The 19,605-nt window shown below is 34.6% G+C and overlaps 1 protein-coding gene across 4 annotated transcripts in view; it reads left to right on the top strand.

Moving 5' to 3' along the window:
- Nucleotides 1–19,605, top strand: part of F13B (coagulation factor XIII B chain) — a 48,200-nt gene that overhangs the window by 16,892 nt on the left and 11,703 nt on the right. For all 4 annotated transcript variants that reach the window (XM_074222282.1, XM_074222283.1, XM_074222281.1 and 1 more), the window contains 6 exons: nt 402–587; nt 2,175–2,351; nt 2,827–3,003; nt 7,732–7,911; nt 7,992–8,177; nt 8,855–9,037. In XM_074222282.1, the coding sequence (XP_074078383.1) occupies nt 402–587; nt 2,175–2,351; nt 2,827–3,003; nt 7,732–7,911; nt 7,992–8,177; nt 8,855–9,037 (1,089 nt within the window). The remainder of the gene's footprint in view (nt 1–401; nt 588–2,174; nt 2,352–2,826; nt 3,004–7,731; nt 7,912–7,991; nt 8,178–8,854; nt 9,038–19,605) is intronic.

The following is a 19,605-nucleotide window of genomic DNA, read 5'->3' as shown; positions in this document are numbered from 1 at the left end:
CTTTCAATTTTATTAATCTCTCCTTTGATTTTCAGAATTTCTAATTTGGTGTTTAATTAGAGATTTTTCAATTGATCCTTTTCAATTTTTTTTAGTTGCATGTGCAATTCATTGATTTACTTTTTCTCTATTTTATTCATATAAGCTTTCAGAGATATACAATTTCTCTTAAGTATCATTTGGTTGCATCCCATAAAAAGCTTTTGATAGATTAATTTTCCTTTATCTACAGAAGATTTTCTAGTTACTTACAATCTAGAATTTTTAAAAGTTTAATTAAAACCAAAGTATAAAGAATGAAATTCAAATTCAGTATAACATTCTTTAACTTCATTATTTAAGTGCAAAAAGAGTTTAATTGCATTATTGAAGCTGAGGTAGAATATTTCTTTTTACTACAGAAAAATGTATCCAACCAGTCTTACATAATGGCTTCTTTTCTGATCAGAAGATATCATACACAATTCAAGAAACTCTCAATTATAGCTGTGCTTCAAGCTATAAAACTACTGAAGGGATGGATGGAGGAATGCTACAATGTCTTGACAAGGGATGGTCTTCACTACCAAGTTGTAACAAAGAACTTGGTATATATCTCTGAATTGCTTCCAATATTTCTAGATAAGTACTTTTGCTGCCATTACTTTTTTTTCAAAGACTGTGTGTGTGTGTGTGTGTGTGTGTGTATGTATGTATGTATGTGTCTTTTCAAAGGTTCAATATACTTTTAGCCTGAGACTATAGTCATTGTGAATTAAGACAAAAAATTTTATTGAAGAGACAGCATTCAGTTGAAAAAAAACCATAGAGATTAAAGAATTACAGCTCCTGGGATCATTTAATTTTTTTACCTTGGATAAGAATTTTCATTTCTCTTTTTTTACTGGCAACATGATATAGTGGAGGGGGGGAAACCTTGAAATTGAAGTCATAAGATCTGGGTTTGAATCCTGGCTTTTCTCCTTACTATTTATTTGACCTATTTAAAACATAGGCACTGACTTTGGTGAACTCTCTGATCCATTTAAATTTATTATTCCATACTTTTAGAGATTGGAAGGGCAGCAAATTACATTTATGTATTCATGTTTGATAGCCCCTAACTTTCCCCAAACATATTTGTATTTTAGAAGAGAACAACTTTCTTTTTAATTAAAATGAACTTGATTAATTGATTAATTTAAAGTCTATTAGGATAAAAAATGAAGTGAACATGGGGGGATATATTTGAACAAAAATATCAATAACAGAGTTAAGATTTGAACAGAGGATCTTTGATTATGTCCAATTTTTAAAAAATTATATTGAGTCTTAATTGGAATGGAAGGGAAAAAATAAAAATAATTTTAGGATGTGATATACTTTGAGAAGAGAATTATATGACCTTTGCACATGTTACAGTGTTTTGGAATGGTAGGTATGAGTTGGATGACAGGCAGATAGTAAAAGCAGTTGAAGCAGTACTGAAAAAAAGGTCATTTAGAGCTTGTTCAGACATTGAAGATGCCAAAGCTATCTACTTGATCTCAGGCCAGTACTAATGTTTAATTTCATCTTACCATTGGACTTTGATGACTTTGGAAGAGAGAGTGAGGTTGACTACTTTGTGCAATTCTTCCTCACATATCCATTTCTTACATTAAGTCAAGACATTGCCTGGTGATGTTAACCATCCTCTTTGAAAATGGTGAACAAGGAGCAGCTAGTGGATAGAGCACGGGCCCTGGAGTCAGGAGGACTTGAGTTCAAACACAGCCTCTGACACTTAATTACCTAGCTGTGTGATGGTGAGCAAGTCACTTAACCCTATTGCCTTGCAAAAACTAAAACAAACAAATAAACAAAAAAGAAAGCAAGAATAGGATGAGGTGGAGAAAGAGGGAGAGGGGACTTTGGGCAGTAGAAAGTAGAAAGGAACACCAGGAAGAAGAGAATAGGATGGAAGAGTGAAGAAAGAGAAGGAAGTGTATGTCAAAGATTTGCTATAAGTGCTTTGAAATGTTACCAAACTTAACCTCACCAAGAATTATTATTCAGTGATCCAGGGCTTTGAGATTTCTTAGTATTCTACACTAAGTAGTTATACATTTGAAGGGTTTTGTGTGTGTGTGTGTGTGATTTTTTTTTCAGTAAGTCACTTGAATATGAAATTTTCTTGGGAAAATTTTTATTAGAAACTTGCCTGACCCCTGAGTTATATCATGGGAATTATTCCACAAGCCAGAAGATTTTCAGAGTAAAAGAGAAACTGCATTATACATGTGATGATGGATATTTCACTACCAGGGGAAAGAGATCTGAAGATGCAGAGTGTCTTCCATATGGATGGTCTCTCACGCCAAAATGTACCAGTAGGTGGTGGCTTTGAAAATAATTTTCTTCCCTTAAAAAAGGTCCTTTAGTTCTGTTTCATTTTATATTATCTAGTTTATTGATATACTCCAGGTTTCATAGACTTTTCTTTGTATTTAGCTATAGTGATAGTGAAGAGATACGGTGATCAAAAATTCCAAAACAATTAGGTGGGGAACCTTTAAATACTATTTTTAAAATTACAGTAAGGAATCCTGGTGTGCCATCTTTAATTCAAGCACTTTTGAACATCAAAATGTTTCACACATTTTTAATATTTTAAAATACTTGGGTGATTGTTACCTATGTATCAAGCATAATGCTAAGAACTGATGATACAAAGAAAGGGAAAGGATCATCCCTGCTCTCAAGGAACTCATAGTCTGATGGGGAAAACAATGTCTGTAAAAAACTTAAGCATATTTTCTTTGTTGCAGACATTAACTTTTTGATATTTTCATTAACTGTTTTCAGAATTAACTTGCTCTCCTTTAAGAGTAATAGAAAATGGGCACTTTAATCCCAAGAAGAAAATTTATGAAGAGGGAGATGTAGTTGAATTTTCCTGCCTCAAAAATTACTATCTCAGTGGATCAGATTTAATCCAGTGTTATCATTTTGGATGGTACCCAGAACCTCCAGTTTGTGAAGGTAATTTTGTTTTTTTACTTTATATTTATTAACATTAAAATAGAATTTCTTTATCCGTTTGATAGGAGATTTCAGAACTCTTCAGAATTCAATAATCTCTAAATCTTAATCTAGACGTTTTAAAATTCACACATAAATATGATATACAATAACCATTTTTATCTCACATATGGTAGTTTTATTTAAATCATATAATTATCACTATTGCTTTTGTTGTTGTTGTTGTTTGTCCTTTATTCTTAAAGAAGATCATGACATCAAGGAGGTTGCCATAACATGCACATGCATTAGATCTGAGTGAGGAGGTGCTAAGCAAAGTCACCAGCCTTACTTTCTTCTCCAGAGGCTTCTGGTCCAATAGCCAGATATGACAGGATGACTGGAGATGGTGTTGGATACTAGGCAATCAGGGTTCAGTGACTTGTCAAGGTCACATAGCTAGTCAAGTATCTTGAGGTCAGATTTGAACTCTGGTCCTCCTTTCTCCAGAACTGGTGCTTTATCCACTGCACCACCTAATTGCTTTATATAATACATACATATATATATATATATATATATATATATATATATATATATGCATTTTTATATTTATATTCTAGACCTGTGATTTAATTAGTGCAGGAAGCTCCTGAGGAAAACCTTTCTCTAACAATATGTATTACTATTCTCTCTGCAATTTGTACTACTAATTGCCTAGGACAGTTTAAGTGACTTACCTAAGATCACAAAGTTAGAATGTGTTGGAAACAAGATTTGAATCCATATCTTCCTAACTCTGAGCCCAGCTCTTTAACCAAACTGCTTTTCTAAATACTTTGATATAATCCTGAAGTATTCAATTCTTAATGACTGCAAGAAAGTATAAACCATGATATCCACTTGTAGTCAAACATAATAAAGTGATAGATTGATGTTAGCAACAATATTTAGCATTCACCTCAAGAATGTTAGACCTTTTTTATTATTGTGTAGAACATGTGAATTATTATTTTTGAATAGTGTTGTTCTTAAACAATGGTTATGGTCAAATAGAGTTTTTTCAAATAAGATGATATGTTTTTGAGATACCTGAAACTGACAGTTTCTAAGAAACTGTCTTATTTTGACTGCTAATGTGGAATTACATTTTCCAAAAAAGAGGAGTAAAATAGAAAGCAGCAAAATTTGCTCAGATTCATGAGAGAAAGTTTCTTAACCCAGTCAGGACATCATCAGTAGCATGGGCTATGAGAACAGGATGGATCAATTTATAGTTATATCAAAGACATCTACCTAGAAGTTTCTCTCTCTCTCTCTCTCTCTCTCTCTCTCTCTCTCTCTCTCTCTCTCTCTTAATTTTTTCCTATTTCCTTTCAATTATCTAACTTTTCACCAAAATTTAATGAGACTAGAGAAAAGAAGATATTCTTTTTCCTCCCCTCCTATCCCCTAACCCCCAGTTCCCTACTTCAGTCAATCAAACTACACTTTCTCTAGGGTAAAAGCCTCATTATACATTCATTCAGTGGATACTGTTCATTTCATTCAACTCTAATATTGTTGATCACCCCCCCACCCCTCACCCCCCAAAAAACCCCCAGCCCTCTAAACCTCTGACTATTTTATGGCTATAACATCTAAGAATAAACCCAGAGTCCTCCATTTTAAAAGATAACCTGACTTTGTTTAATTAATATTGAGTTGAAGAGGCTAGGCATATAGTAACCCTTATGTAGTAATCTTTGAATAGATATCTACTGATAGAAAGTCTGATGCTAATATAGCTTTGATCTCAAGAAGCTGTCAAAAACAAACTCATTTAGAACAGACTCCATGTCTTTAATATGCTATTTTCTATAAGATTTATCACAGTGTTCTTCATATGACAAAACTTTAGTATAGCCTCTGTGAACTGAATTGGTTACCAAGTCATTCTGAAGAACTGATACCTTCTCTTCAGGCAATGTATTGAATATTTTGACTCCAGGACATGTAAGCCTATAAAGAGAAAATCTTCCATATTAATTATTTCAATTAAAATGCTCAAGCTTTACATAAAAGGATTTTATAGTGACTACTGAAATATGGATACTCATACTATTGGATTATCATGCTGTCAGTTAAAAAATCTACAAACAGGAGCTGCTAGGCTGCTTATTTGTTGTATTTAAAATAAAATCTACTAATATTTGAGGAAGTGGCAGAAATTTTTGTACTGACACCAAACTTAAATTGATCTCTTGACAACTTTTGTCTCTTGCTTTGGGGTCTGTATTCTGGGATTAAACAGAGCTAAATTTTTTAATTGCTTAAAGGTAATTATTGTATGTCCTTCTTGAGCCCTTATTTAATCATGAATGCAAAGTCCTTTACCAAATGATTCTTCCTAAACTGTGATACTCAGTTCAGATGTAGTCTGATCACAAAACAGCCTGTTTCATTGTCACACAGTTCTAATTATATGAAAAGTCCTTCTTATAGTGACCATTAAATTTGTCTCTGTCTTCCATCCATTGATTCTCTTCTCTAGGATCCCAAAGAATAAGTTTTAGGCTTATTTTACATTGCATTTCATCCAATTTTAAAAATAATTTTCCTCTTTCCAGTCCACATCAGTTCTTTCAGTCATTTCTGCCCTGGAACTATATAACTGTAGGAATTATGAAATTGATAATATTATGTAACAAAGAGTTATAATTTTCACATAAAAATTAATTTTTCAGTAGTAGAACTCTCCTTTGCTCTCATATATATGTGTATAATTAATTTTGAACTTATCCTTCAAATGTTAATTTAACTTTAATCATTGAAAAATCAAAATTTAGTCTTATTTTTAACCTTGAAAATATTGTAATAGATTACATAAATATTTTAGTTATTTATTTTATATTTCTAATTAAGATTTTAAAAATTACATTATATTTTATGGCAAAAAGCAATTTTGTTATTTGTTTTCTCCCAAATATATAATTTATCTCTTGACTATAACTCACTTAAAGTTTGTTTCAACTGTCCAAATCAGTGGTTTTGCCTGCCATATATCTATAGTAAGAGATACACAATAGCAAAAAATTTTTTTTGGTTTGGACATGTGGTTGTTAATGTAGGAAAATTTTTGTCAGTTTTTCTGTCAATGTAGATCTTCAGTTGTTCATTAACATTTTTAGCATGGACTTTTACCCTGAAGCCCTTGAATTTGTTTTTAAAATATTTTGTTTTAATTTCCTTTTTAACCAAATGTATTTTATTTTATGAATTAAAAATAATATTACGGGGATTTCACAGGCTGTCAAATGTGACAGGAAAAAATTAAAGACTTTTAGAAACATTTTTGGGACTCTAATTCTGAGTCATTATGTTGCTGATGAGAATTAGAGTAGTCAATTAAAGATAGATATTGAGGATTACTGATAAAAGAAGGAAGTCACATGCTCCCTGGGATTTTAACATCTCTCAGGATTTATTACAAATTATTGCAAAGTATACAGATTAAAACTCCTAGAAAAGCAATAAGCACTTTGAGGACAGGAGTGAATAACATAAGGTTTGGTGAGGTAGCTTGGGAGACAGAGACTGAGAGATAGAAATAAAGAGCAGAGAGAAAGGAAAACAGTCAGACAGAGCTGACAGGGCCAGAGAGCAGATTGATCCAAGTAGAGGTCCAACTAAGATTTTTTAAAGCCTTGCCCATTATCTGAGCATTGAGGGCAAAGGGTAAATCCCTCCCCATCTTATATGACCAGGTAGAAGGTTGAAAGTTGGGGGGTTGGGAATGAGGAGAGGGATGCAAATTTTACATTAAACAGTGGAACAATAGGATTCAATTTACCTCTCAGGAGTGGCAACATTTTCCACCTTAACAAAATCCAATAGCACAAAAGATTACCAAATCCTTTACCAGCCACCAAATCTCCTGCATTCACAGTTTTCCTCATCACTTATCCATATGGATTTCCTGGTATAAACACTATTTCTACTCAGGGAAGTAGTATCAAAAAATCTTTAATTCTCTTTATCAGTTTTCAGTTTTGAGCCTCCATTCAGACTTGGTGTTCTGCAAAATACTATTGTTAGGTCTATTTTAATGTCTTCTGGAAGATAATTCTCTCTTACTTGCCTCTTCTAACTCTATTTGTAACTAATACATCCCAACAATCAGATACTAATAGTTAACTGTTTATAAAGACAAAGTAAACATTTTAAACAAAGAAAGGCAAATAGGTTTTTCTTATGTCCAGAGGCTCCAAAGGAGAATTCAGGGAACAAAGATCTAGGATCATTGCCTTGGGGAAATAATATTGTTTTAGGGATTAGAATAGCAAAACTTCTCCAAACTACTCATGCCCTAAGGAGCCTCCCTTCAAGAGTCCTCCACTGTGACTTTGGGTCCGTTTTTGGATTTACTCTCCCAAATCCAAGAGGCTTCTCAGTTTCTTTTTCTCCAGCTCCATTCTCTTCTACTGGTCCTGCAAAGAACTTAATATGTCTTTGAATTTATTTCTTGTACTAAGTCAATTAATTTTTAAAGCACTTTCCTTACAATTTGAAGTGACCTGTACAAGAACCATTATAATCATTTTTTATATGAGAAAACTGAGAGTTGGAAAGGTTAAGTGACTTGTTCAGGGTCCCATAACTAGCAAATATAGTAGTAGTAGTAGTAGTAGTAAATTTGTCTGTTTCTAGAACTAGAATTTTTTTCTATACTTTTTCTATGCTTTAAATGTACAAGTTTCTTTTCTCAAGAAAGAAGAAATAGATGTCCTCCACCACCACTGCCTCCAAATGCAAAAATGCAAACTCATCCTAATACCTTCCGGCATGGAAAAATAATTCACATAGAGTGTGAACTTAACTTTCAGATGGAAGGATCAGAAGAAATACAATGTGAAAATGGGAAATGGACAACACCTCCAAAATGCATTGGTTAGTACTAGTTCAGTCAAGATTGGTCCATTAGAATCTGTCTGTAAATATAAGTGGTTTTTGTGAGGATTTTTTTTCAGAATTAAAGGAGAAAATACCATGTGAGGAACCACCTGCTATCATGAATGGCACAGCCAACCTCCTTTCTACAACCTATTACAGTGGGGATAAAGTGACATATACTTGTGAAAATGGCTACCATTTTAAGGGATCTGATGAGATAATTTGTAAAAATGGAAAATGGACCCCACCTCCCATATGCTTTGGTAAGTATGCTATATTCAGGATAAATGATATGGCTCATTAGTTCAACCTTATACCTTCTGTTTTAGTAAATGTTTGTACTTCTAGCAATCATATACTGGTTGAATTGATTATGAATTAATTACCTGGTCTATCATCTCTTAGACTTGTTTATTTATATCTCTTTGTAAGCTACACAAAGACTAGAAGTAATACTGTGTTTTATGAACACCAGGAAACAATAGGTTTGAAAGAGGAACTATTGGCTATAATTATTTTTGTGGCCAATGTAATGGATGTCTGTCCTCACTGAAACAAATTTTAATTCAAGACACCTTTCTCTGTGGTCAGAAATCCATGTGTGTAAATCTCATGAAATTTGTGGACTAGGACCATTTTTCATATTTATCTACTTACAATAAAATCTAGTAGAGGACCTTGAATATTAGAGTGACATAATAAAGGTCTTTTGAGTTGCATTGAATAGAGTGGTATTCAATGAAATGTTATCTATTTAAATTTGATTTTTTTTATCAGTTATATAAAATCTGCATAGGCATTCCTGATTTTATGACCTGTTCTCTGTGCACTACAATAAATGATTATTCTCTGAATAAAGTGATATGAAAAATAAACTCAGTAAAGAGTATGCATTTATGAATGTATGTTATCTTATTTTAGCAATTAACTTTTTTCTTAGAAAACAATGAAAACTGTAAACCACCACCTGAAATTGAACATGGGAATATTGTTAATGAATTATTGCCAAGCTATAAAACAGGGTCTTCAGTGGAATATAGATGCAATATATATTATTTGTTGAGTGGATCTCAAAATTCACAGTGTGTGCAAGGAAAGTGGTCAGCTCCACCTATTTGCTTAGGTAAGACCTCTCTATTGTGTATATTTTTAAGAAACAGTCTTATGTCTTCCATATTATGATAAAAATTATTTGTCCCTCTCCTATATGTTTTCCTTATCATTTCTTCTAGATGAAAACTCCCCAGAGTTTTGCTTAATGTATTCTGTTGACCTCCATGAGTTTGGACTTAAAAAAATTAATTTAAACATATGTTAACTTCTAATCTGTCCCCCTAATAAGTGACAGATGTCTTAAGAAAGAACAAACAGAATTATGTTAATAAACACATTTATTACATTTTTTTCTGAGTTCGCTGATTTCACAGGCAAATGTGAAGGCCTGACTAGAAAACAAGACCCCCTAAAATGGAGTTTTGGAGAGGGATTCTTATACAATTCTACTCTCAGAAGATGGGATCTGAAAAAGCTGCCTCTAGAATCCATCAAGGGAGAATCCCTCAACTCAGGATGGAGCTGGATTACAGGCATATCTCCTAGGAGGTATGTCTAGGAGGAATGACTCCTCTTAAGCCAGGATCTTTGTGCCCTATCAATTATTCTAAGACCTCTGCAAAGCATGCACATATTCTTCCTTCAGGATGTCAGCACTACCCAGTGACTGTTTATGTAACTGGGTTATTCATATTTCTTATTAGAGGTTAACATTTTTCTTCTTTTAAAAATAGGTTTTTAATCTTTTGCTTTTGTATTGCTTATTCATCCCTTTATTTCCCTACTTCCAGGGAACCATCCCTTATGATAATTTTTAAAGAGAGAAATTAAAAAAGAAAAAGGCTAGCAGTTACTAACAAATAGGGTCATTAGTTCCTAAGCAAAACAAAGACCTTGAATGAGGAATAACAGATTATTTTTTATGAACAAAAGCCGAATAAGTCAAAAACTAAAAGACAACATTATAGATGTGGGGTAACAATATGGGTAGCTGGAAGTTTGGACTACAGGGTTAGCAACAACTCCACCTTCTATCTTGTCACTTTGTAAAGTTCATTGGTAGCGTGCACCTGTATGACTGGTAATGTCCTAGTGATGAGACATTCTTGAAGTACTGCCAGTGTTGCAGAGATCACAGACCAGGATCCCTAACATCTACCTGCATCCTTCAAGGATAAGGACTTACTTGACATAAGAATAGATAGTGATCAGTAACTGTATTTCTAAACTTAACTCAGAGACAATGAGTGATTTACAGGAAAACTGATTTTTCAAACTTAACAAAGAGATTAATGCAAATGATGCAAAAAATGAAATCAATTACAGAATAGAATCAATATAATGTTCTCAATTTTCAGGGTAAAATTTATCAAGAATGAAATTTTTTTTTTTTAGATTTTTCAAGGCAATGGGGTTAAGTGGCTTGCCCAAGGCCACACAGCTAGGTAATTATTAAGTGTGTGAGGTCGAATTTGAACACAGGTACTCCTGACTCCAAGGCCAGTTCTCTATCCACTGTACCACCTAGCTACCCCAAGAATGATACAAAGATACAAAGGATACTAAATACTAAAGATACAAAAGGAAATAATTTCAATGATAGAAGGGAAGTTGTTTAAAGAGAATGTTATGGGGAAGTGGTCGAATGGGAAAAAAAATCTTTGTATTAAATTTCTTTGATAAGGGTGTGGTATCCCTCCCACATACATATACACATAATGGCTTGTGTGTAAACACACACACACACACACACACACAGACAACATTAGATCAAAGGATATGAAAATTTTAGTATCTTTTCTTATACAATTTCAAATTTTTTCAGAATGGTTGGACCAATTCATAATTCTATCATGTAGGAGTGTTTCTCTGAAGTACTTCCAACATTGATGATATACATCTTATGCCATGGCAGCATCAGACCAAATGATTTTGCTTGTCTCATCTGACCAGTGAACCAGACATTCCCTGCCCCTGGATTAGATGATTTTATAAAAATCTTTTACAGCTCTAATTTTAAATCACATGATCCTAGAAAAGTAATGAGGGATTAAAGATATAATATGGGATTGTAAGGCATAGAAATGTTGCCACCCCCTACTTCTTTTTTTTGTTTTGTTTTTACAAGGTGTTAGAGTTAAGTGACTTAACTAAGGTGAATAGATAATTTTAAGTGTCTGAGGTTGAATTTGAACTCATTCCAATGACATTTTATTAAAAGATCCATGGCCCCATCTAATGAAGTGAATCTCAGATTTTCCTCTTCATCTGAGATGTCCACTTCCTTTAGGGGCTTAAATTTATAGTGCTTGATACTCACACAATACTGGTAAAAGATCTATCTTTTTTTTTTTAGGTTTTTGCAAGACAATGGGGTTAAGTGGCTTGCCTAAGGCCTCATGGCTAGGTAATTATTAAGTGTCTGAGACCAGATTTGAACCCAGGTACTCCTGACTCCATGGCTGGTGCTTTATCTACTGCACCACCTAGCCGCCCCTTGACAGATCTATCTTGATTTTTCTGGAGATCGTACCAAGCTGATGAAAATGCCCATGAACTGGACTGAAATATCTAAATGGATTTATGAGCCAGTTGAAAAACAGTTACAGATTAGCAACTAGGTCACTCATTGGTCAAGTACTCATGGTCATCTCCCTATGTTGGGCAATAAAGGGATTACAAGGGATGGGGGAAACAAAAATAGCTCAAGGACTTTCCATGTAATTGAGTCATTTCTGCCATATTGATCACCATAATGGTGAAAAACAGAGGTGGAAGTCATCTGCCTATAGAATTTGTACATAATATATATACACATATGTGTATATAAATACTTGGGATATATCATTATGTAAACATATGGATACAGAGCACAAAGGAACAATGAGTTGACCCTAAAGTTAAAAAAGTGGTGACAGGGATTAATTGCTTTCAGGATATTGTCACAATCCTTATGCCATTGACTTTAGACTTCTAGGAGTAGACTCATCTTTTTGAATACCTCAATACAATGTACCTCAAAAATAATATATTAAACAAGAACAATTTTGAATAATAAAGAATAATGAAATCAAGACTTCTGAATATTGAGGGAGGCAACCCAGGAACTCTTTGCCAGGGAGTTTTAATCTAGGGCTGGGTTAGTAGGGGAGTAGAGGTTGTTGCCCTGTGGAAAGTATAAGCTTGGCTGAATGGTGGAAAAGAGGGAGGCAAGAAAAAAAAAGATGTTTCCTCCTTCTTCCTCTTTTTTTAATCTCCCCTCAACCAATTTTCTTTCTCCAAGTCTTAACCTTAATTCTAGCTTTGTTCAGACTGGTGATTTTTAGAGGGGAGTCTGGATAGGCCTTGTATGCAAATGTTTTTCTTCCTGATAAACTTTTTATTTGAAAAATCCTGATGGGGAGGAAAACATATTTCCTGAGTGTGTGTGTATATATATATATATATATATATATATATATATATGTATATATATGTATATAGGCATATGGAGAGGTGTTACTTGCAGTATTCTGGTTCCTGTGTAACAATTTCTCCCCAGTAGCAACCTACTGACTGGGAAGCAAAAAAATCCTAGGACTTCTATTCACAGTTCTCTTTGAGCAAAGCATACCCTTAGCAAAGGAGTAATATTTTTAAATTCCTGTAAACCCACTTCTTATGATTCTCAGATAAAGTGCAGCTCAGGAATTTAAGACTTCCTTTTGATATCATCAGCCAAGTCTCTTTCCATTGGGATATTAGAATACAGAGGACAGAATCTTCTGAAAATATCAATAAACTAAGAAGAAAAAATGAGTTTTATTTTTATCTTGAAAAATACTTTATTTTAGGGGGCAGCTAGGTGGCGCGGTGTATAGAGCACCGGCCCTGAAGTCAGGAGTACCTGGGTTCAAGTCTGACCTCAGACACTTAATAATTACCTAGCTGTGTGGCCTTGGCCAAGCCACTTAACCCCACTGCTTTGCAAAAGCTAAAAAAACCCCTAAAACTAAAAAACTAAAAAAAAAAAGAAAAATATTTTATAAATACTTTATTTTAAAAACCTCTAGCTGTGCAAAAAAAGACCTGTAAAGTCTGGTTTGGTGTCCCCTGCTGTGCATTCTGTGTCAAAAGTCTAAACCTTTACCCTTTTCATTCTTTTTTTAGTTTTCTTTTTTTTTCTTTTTCTTTTTTGCAAGGCAATGGGGTTAAGAGGTTTGCCCAAGGCCACACAGCTAGGTAATTATTAAATGTCTGAGTTCGCATTTGAACTCAGGTCCTCCTGACTCCAGGGCCAGTGCTCTATCCACCCCGCCACCTACTAGCCCCTACCCTTTTCATTCTTTAAGAAGTTTTCAATAATATGAAGGGATTTCAGGGTTGAGTCTCTGTATATAAAGGTGAAAATTTCCAAATAAGTGTATCTCATTGTTGCAAAAGCCAATTAGTAGTAGGTTTTCCCATTATAGTTTTGGTAAATTGTTGGGCATGGTCTGGAATAGCCAGCCAAGGACATTGTGCTCTCCCCACAGGCAAAAGCTCATTCAACTGAAATCTGTTTATATTCTAAACAGAAATTAGTTTATCCAGTTAGTTGGGGATCCCACCCAATTAGCTAGCAAGTACCTGGAGGACTAGGAACAAATTTCATCACTCAGCCACTTCAGATGCTGATTGAGCTTTTCAGGAGTTAAGTTTTGACAGAAGTGAAAGGAAAAGGGTAAATCACAAATTATTAATTAGTTATTAACACAATAGTATAATATTAGTTTCTTTTATCTCCTATCTCAAAGTTGTTTTAATTTGCATTTCTCTAATCAAAAGTGATTTAAATCATTTTTCCATAGGGCTTTATATATATATATGTATATATATATATATATATATATATATATATATATATATATATCTTTTGACCAATTATCAATTGGGGAATGACTTGCATTTTTATAAATTTGACTCAATTCTATATATATATATATATATATATATATATATATATATATATATATATATATATATATATTGGAGAACAAGATGTTTATCAGAGATACTGTAAAAGTTTTAGATATTTTTTTATTTTCTGTAATTTTTTTTAGCAAAATGTAGTTTCCCTGATTATCTCTTTTAATTAGATCTATTTTTATTTTTACTTTTTCTGAGAACATGACCATTACTACTGCCATTTTTAATTTAACTGAAGCATAATAAATCCCACTCGGGTTCCTTATTTTAACTCTATATGTGTGTGTGTCTTTCTATTTCACTTTTTAACCTGGAAATGCAGGTGTGAAAAGAAAATAGAGATTTATTAAAAGAAGTTTCAACAGAAAAGAAAGTAATAGGAAAGTTAAGAAGAGATTAAAGAAAAAGCCAAGTGGATTGCTAATTAATCTTGGCAGTCCAGCTGCCAGGTTCAGCAGAAGTCTGGAAAAAAGAGTTAGCCCCTCTCAACATCTCCTTAAATTCCCCCTCAGGGTCCATGGGAATAGGTGGTGACCTGGTAGTGGCCCAAGTTCCACATAGGAGAGTTTGCCTTTTGGGGACGGATCATTGAAGGGTCTCAGATTCTGATATGGGTGGTCTCAGATGTTGTTTCCAGCAGCTAGGCAACCTAGCTGTCCCTTACCAAAAGACAACAGGGTTAGACTGAAGGTCAGGATGAAGTATTTTAACAGAGGGATAAAGGAAGAAGGAAGATTTTTTTTAACAGTGCAAACAAAAGATTTAAAAAATTTATTTCCAGTTGATTTCAATATTTTCCATGCCTGTGGTTCTCTGCATCAAGTTGACCAAATTAAAAGTCTGTACAAAAGTCTTTCTGTTACAAGGTCTTTCACATTTTCTTCTATTTTTTCCCCCATTTTTTAAAGTGATTATTTGTGATATCTCATGGAGTCTTTAGCTTCCACTTGCCTAATTCTAATTTTTAAAGAATTTTTAATAAACCTTTATACTTCTTTTGTTTTTCATTTAGTTAATTCTGCTTTTTAAAGAATTCTTTTCATAGAATGAATTTTGTAATTTCTTTTCCATTTGATCTATTCTACTTTATAAAGAGTTCTTTGTTTCATTGAATTTTTGGATCTCTTTTACCAGTAGATGAATTCTATTCTCTAATATTTTGTTAAGATTTTTGTGCCCCCCCTTTAAAACCAAACTGTTAATCCTCTCCATAATTTTATTCTTTAACTCTTACTTCTTTCCCCAATTTTTCCTCTACTACTCATCTCTTTAACTCTTACAGGAATTCTTATTAACCTTGGATCCAATTAGTCTTTTTCAACTGAGGTTTTTCCTTACAGCTGTTTTCACATTGTTGTTATCTTCCTTCCCACCATAGTAGTTTTTATAGTTGTGTTTTTGTTGCTGTTGTTATTGTTTTTTCAATTTCTTTTTTTCAATTAAATTTTATTAATTTTTAATGTATAGAATAAAACAAGCATTTTCATAACTTTTCCCCACATAACTTGCCCCACCTGCCTGTCAAAATATTACCTATCCTTCAAGATATAAGTTAAATACCTCTCTTCCATTCCCCTCCTAAAAGCAGATATGAATTTTCCCTGTTCTTTATTCTTTTTTTAAAATTTATTTTTTATTCTCATTTTGTACAAATTTTTTTTACATTAATAAAATATACTTGTTTACAAGTAAACAAAATACCCCTCCCCCCATGAATATAGATAGACTTGCTTGGGCGAAAAAGTAAAGGGGAGAGAAAAAAAATTAAAATTAAAAAAAATAGTAATAATTGTAGGTATGGCCAGGTGGCAAAATGGACGAAGCACCAGCCCTGGAGCCACGAGCACCCAAGTCCATATCCAGCCTCGTAAACCCAACAATCACCCAGCCATGTGACATGCAAGCCACCTGATCCCCACTGCCCTGCAAAAACCAAAAAGAAGAAAGAAAAAAAAAAAGACCCAAAATAAAATAAAATAGTAATAATAGTAGGGGTGGCTGGGTGGCAGACAGAGCATTGGCCCTTGAGCCAGGAATACCTGGGTCCGAATCCGGCCCCAGACACCCAAAGATCATTCTGCTACGTGGCCCCAGGCAGGCCACCCAGCCCCACTTGCCCTGCACCCTCCCCCAAATAATAATAACAAAAAATGTGCTTCATTCTTTGTTCCAACACCATCAACTCTGTCGTGAGTGGATCACATTCTTTATGATAAGTCCATCACAAAAGTTATTTCCATATTTTTCCAGCGTTGCCATTGCTGATCGCAACTCAATCCTTTCTTATTTCTCCACTACCGTGTACTATATTTTCTCTCTCCTTTCACTCTGACTCTGCTGTAGGGTTGCTGAGTGGCACAGCAGACAGATCCCTGGTCCTGGGGCCAAGAAGCCCTGAGCCCCCATACCACCCCTTAGGCCCAGAATCCACCTGCCCCTATGGTCCTGGGCAGGCCATCCAATCCCAGCCCCTTGCAAGAAGTAAAAAAGAAAATGTGTTATATCTGAACACTGTCCCCCCATGGTCCATCCTCTCCTCCTTTATTCACATCCCCACCCCTTCCCCCTGTTCCCCACTCCTTCTTACTCCAGATGCCTATACCCCATTGAGTATATATGCTGTTTCCTCTCCTAGCCATTTCTGATGAGAGCAAAGGTTCCCTCATTCCCCCTTGCCTCCCCCCTTCCATATCATTGCAATATCTCATTGTAATAAAAAAAATATTATTACGTGAAATATCTTGGACTATTCCCCCTCTCCTTTTTCTTTCTCCCTTTCCATTTCCCTTTTTTTCCTATTGACTCCATTTTTACACCATATTTTATCTTCGAATTCAGCTTTCTCCTGTGCTTCAACTATAAAAGCTCCCTCTACCTGCTCTATTAACTGAGATGGTTCATATGAATATTATCAGTATCATTTTTCTATACATGCAGTTCATCCTCATTAAGTCCCTCATATTCCCCCCCGCCCCAATCTCCATGCTTCACCTGAGTCCTGTATCTGAAGATCAAACCTTCTGTTCAGCTCTGCCCATTTGAAAAGGAACCTTTCAAATTCCCCTGGTTCATTGAAAGTCCATCTTTTTCCCTGGAAGAGGACATTCAGCCTTGCTGGGTAGTTCATTCTTGGCTGTATTCTAAGCTCTTTTGTCTTCCACTATATTGTATTCCAAGCCCTACGAGCTTCCAATGTAGCTGCTGCTAAATCCTGTGTGATCCTGACTACAGCTCCATGATATTTGAACTGCGTCCTTCTGGCTGCTTGTAATATTTTCTCTTTGACTTGGGAGTTCTGGAACTTGGCTATAATATTCCTAGGGGTTGTTTTTTTGGGATCTCTTTCTTGGGGGGGGATCGGTGGATTCTCTCCATTTCTATTTTGCCCTCTGCTTCTAGAATATCAGGGCAATTTTCCTGTAGTAATTCTTTGAAAATGATGTCAAAGCTCTTTTCCTGATCATGACTTTCAGGTATTCCAATAATTTTCAAATTATTTTTCCTAAGTCTGTTTTCCATATCAGTTGTTTTTTCAATGAGATATTTCACATTTTCTTCTAATTTTTCACTTTTTTGGTTTTGAAGTATTGATTCCTGATTTCTGGTAAATTCATCAATCTCCCTGAATTCTATTCTTTGTCTGAAGGATTTGTTCTCCTCAGAGTTTTCTTATCTCTTTTTCCATCTGGCCAATTTTGCTTTTTAAAGCATTCTTCTCCTCAATAACTTTTTAAATTGTTTTATCCATTTGACCTAAGCTGGTTTTTCCGCATGCTATTTTCTTCAGCATTTTTTTGGATTTCCTTGACTAAGAGGCTGATTTCATTTTCATCTTTTTCCTGCATCTCTCTCCTTTCTTTTCTCAGTTTTTCTTCCAACTCCCTCATTTGATTTTCAAAGTCTTTTTTGAGCTCTATCATAGCCTGAGCCCAATTTCTGTTTTTCTTGGAGTCTTTAGATGCAGGAGCTTGTGCTTCCTCATCTTCAGACTGAGTATTTTGATCCTTCTTGGGCTCATTTGCAAAATATTTCTCAATGGTCTTCCTCTTATTTCTTTGCTTGTTCATTTTCCCAGCCTAAGCCTGTTTTTTGGGGTGCTTCCTGAGCTTTTGGGACACTCCCACAAGGGTCTCAGTGTGTGAGGTTCTGTCCTCCCTCCTGGTCTGTGAATGAACATAAGTGCCCCCGTCTGCCACGTGGCTGAGGTCAAGGGGGGGGGCCCTGTTGTTCTATGGGGGGGACTAGACTGGGATCAGGATCTGAATGTGGTCAGAGCCCCAGAGTCCTGTTCCAGGGGCAGAGGACAGAGCTCAGCAGTCTCTCTCTCTCATCACTCCCTTCCCTCAGCTCAATGGGCTCATGCCCTGGGGGCTCCTGCTTTCCAGCTCTGCTTCTGTTTCCTGGATTTGGGCTGCTGAAATACCAAGCTGCTCCCTGTGTGCCCCGAGGGCTGGGCTCCACTTGCTCACTCTGGCAGAGGTCCCCCACTGTTTCCCCACTTTGTGCAGATTTGAACTCAGGTCCTCCTGACTCCAGGGCTTGTGCTTTATCTACTGCGCCACCTAGCTGCCCCTAATATTTAATTTAAAGTTATTTTAAGGGGTTTTTTTGGAAGTGAAATATTGGATGAGATTAGCTGACTTGCTGTTTATATTCTGCTATCTTCTTAGCCTCTCCTTCACCATTGTTACTATTGATATGATCTAAGGAAACTGAAATGATGATTTTTCTTGATATTTATCCTCAATCAATTATATGTGTGTATATTTGTGTATGTGTCTCTGTGTGTATTCACTTGATAATAAGATTTTCCTATATATTTAAATTAATGTATAGTAATTTAAGTTTGATACATTAAAAATTTCTGCACATTTTATTCTAAATGTTTGTTTTATTGTTAACTATATAATATGATTTTCATTATATAAGACAAGATCTCACCATGCAGTGAATTTTTAGAAGAATCCAATTGATAATTTTTACTGTGTATGCAAACAAATGGAAATTATCTTAGACATTTTATTCAATTCTGTGTACATTAGACAATTGTTTTTCTCAAATAAATAATTTATAGTGTTTCCTTTTTTGATTTAAAAATATTAAAAATCTAATATGCAGAAAATAACTTTGTGATCATTTCCTTCAAACTGTTGTCCTCAGTTTTAGATTCAATACTATACCTATTCTCTTCCAACTTTACTAGCTTTAAATTTTTCTAACAATTTCTAACTTAAAATTTTTACCTTCCACTATGTCTCACTAACATATTTTTTTCTCATTTTATCTATCTCTCCACTGCACTATTTATTACTACCCAGCTGAGTTTTGCTCTACTGCTATTGATTCTTTCTTTTATGGATTATAAAAATAACTGCTCTTATGATTAGGCATTCTTGAAGATCTGGGCTATTCTCTTCCCTATACTCAAGTTTGTACTCCCCCCCTTCCAATTCATTAAATGCTTTCATTGATTTACTGTCACCAAAATGTTAGCTAAAATTTGATCAGAACAATTGCTTTTTTATCAACTGTCTGGCGTTTTTTTTTTGTTCTTTTCTCTCTCCACTCTAATTCTCCTGGTTTAGACTATAAGCTCTTTGAGAGTTCTTTCTTTCTTTCTTTAATTACACAGCCCAAAATGGTGCCATTATGAGTGATAAAAAATAAACGGTTTGTATAGGATGGGTTCTA

The sequence above is a fragment of the Macrotis lagotis genome, chromosome 2 (assembly GCF_037893015.1).
Source record: "Macrotis lagotis isolate mMagLag1 chromosome 2, bilby.v1.9.chrom.fasta, whole genome shotgun sequence".
NCBI classification, from domain to species: Eukaryota; Metazoa; Chordata; class Mammalia; order Peramelemorphia; family Peramelidae; genus Macrotis; species Macrotis lagotis.
Note: the sequence above shows the minus strand (reverse complement) of the source record. Positions and strands in the feature narration are given on the sequence as shown.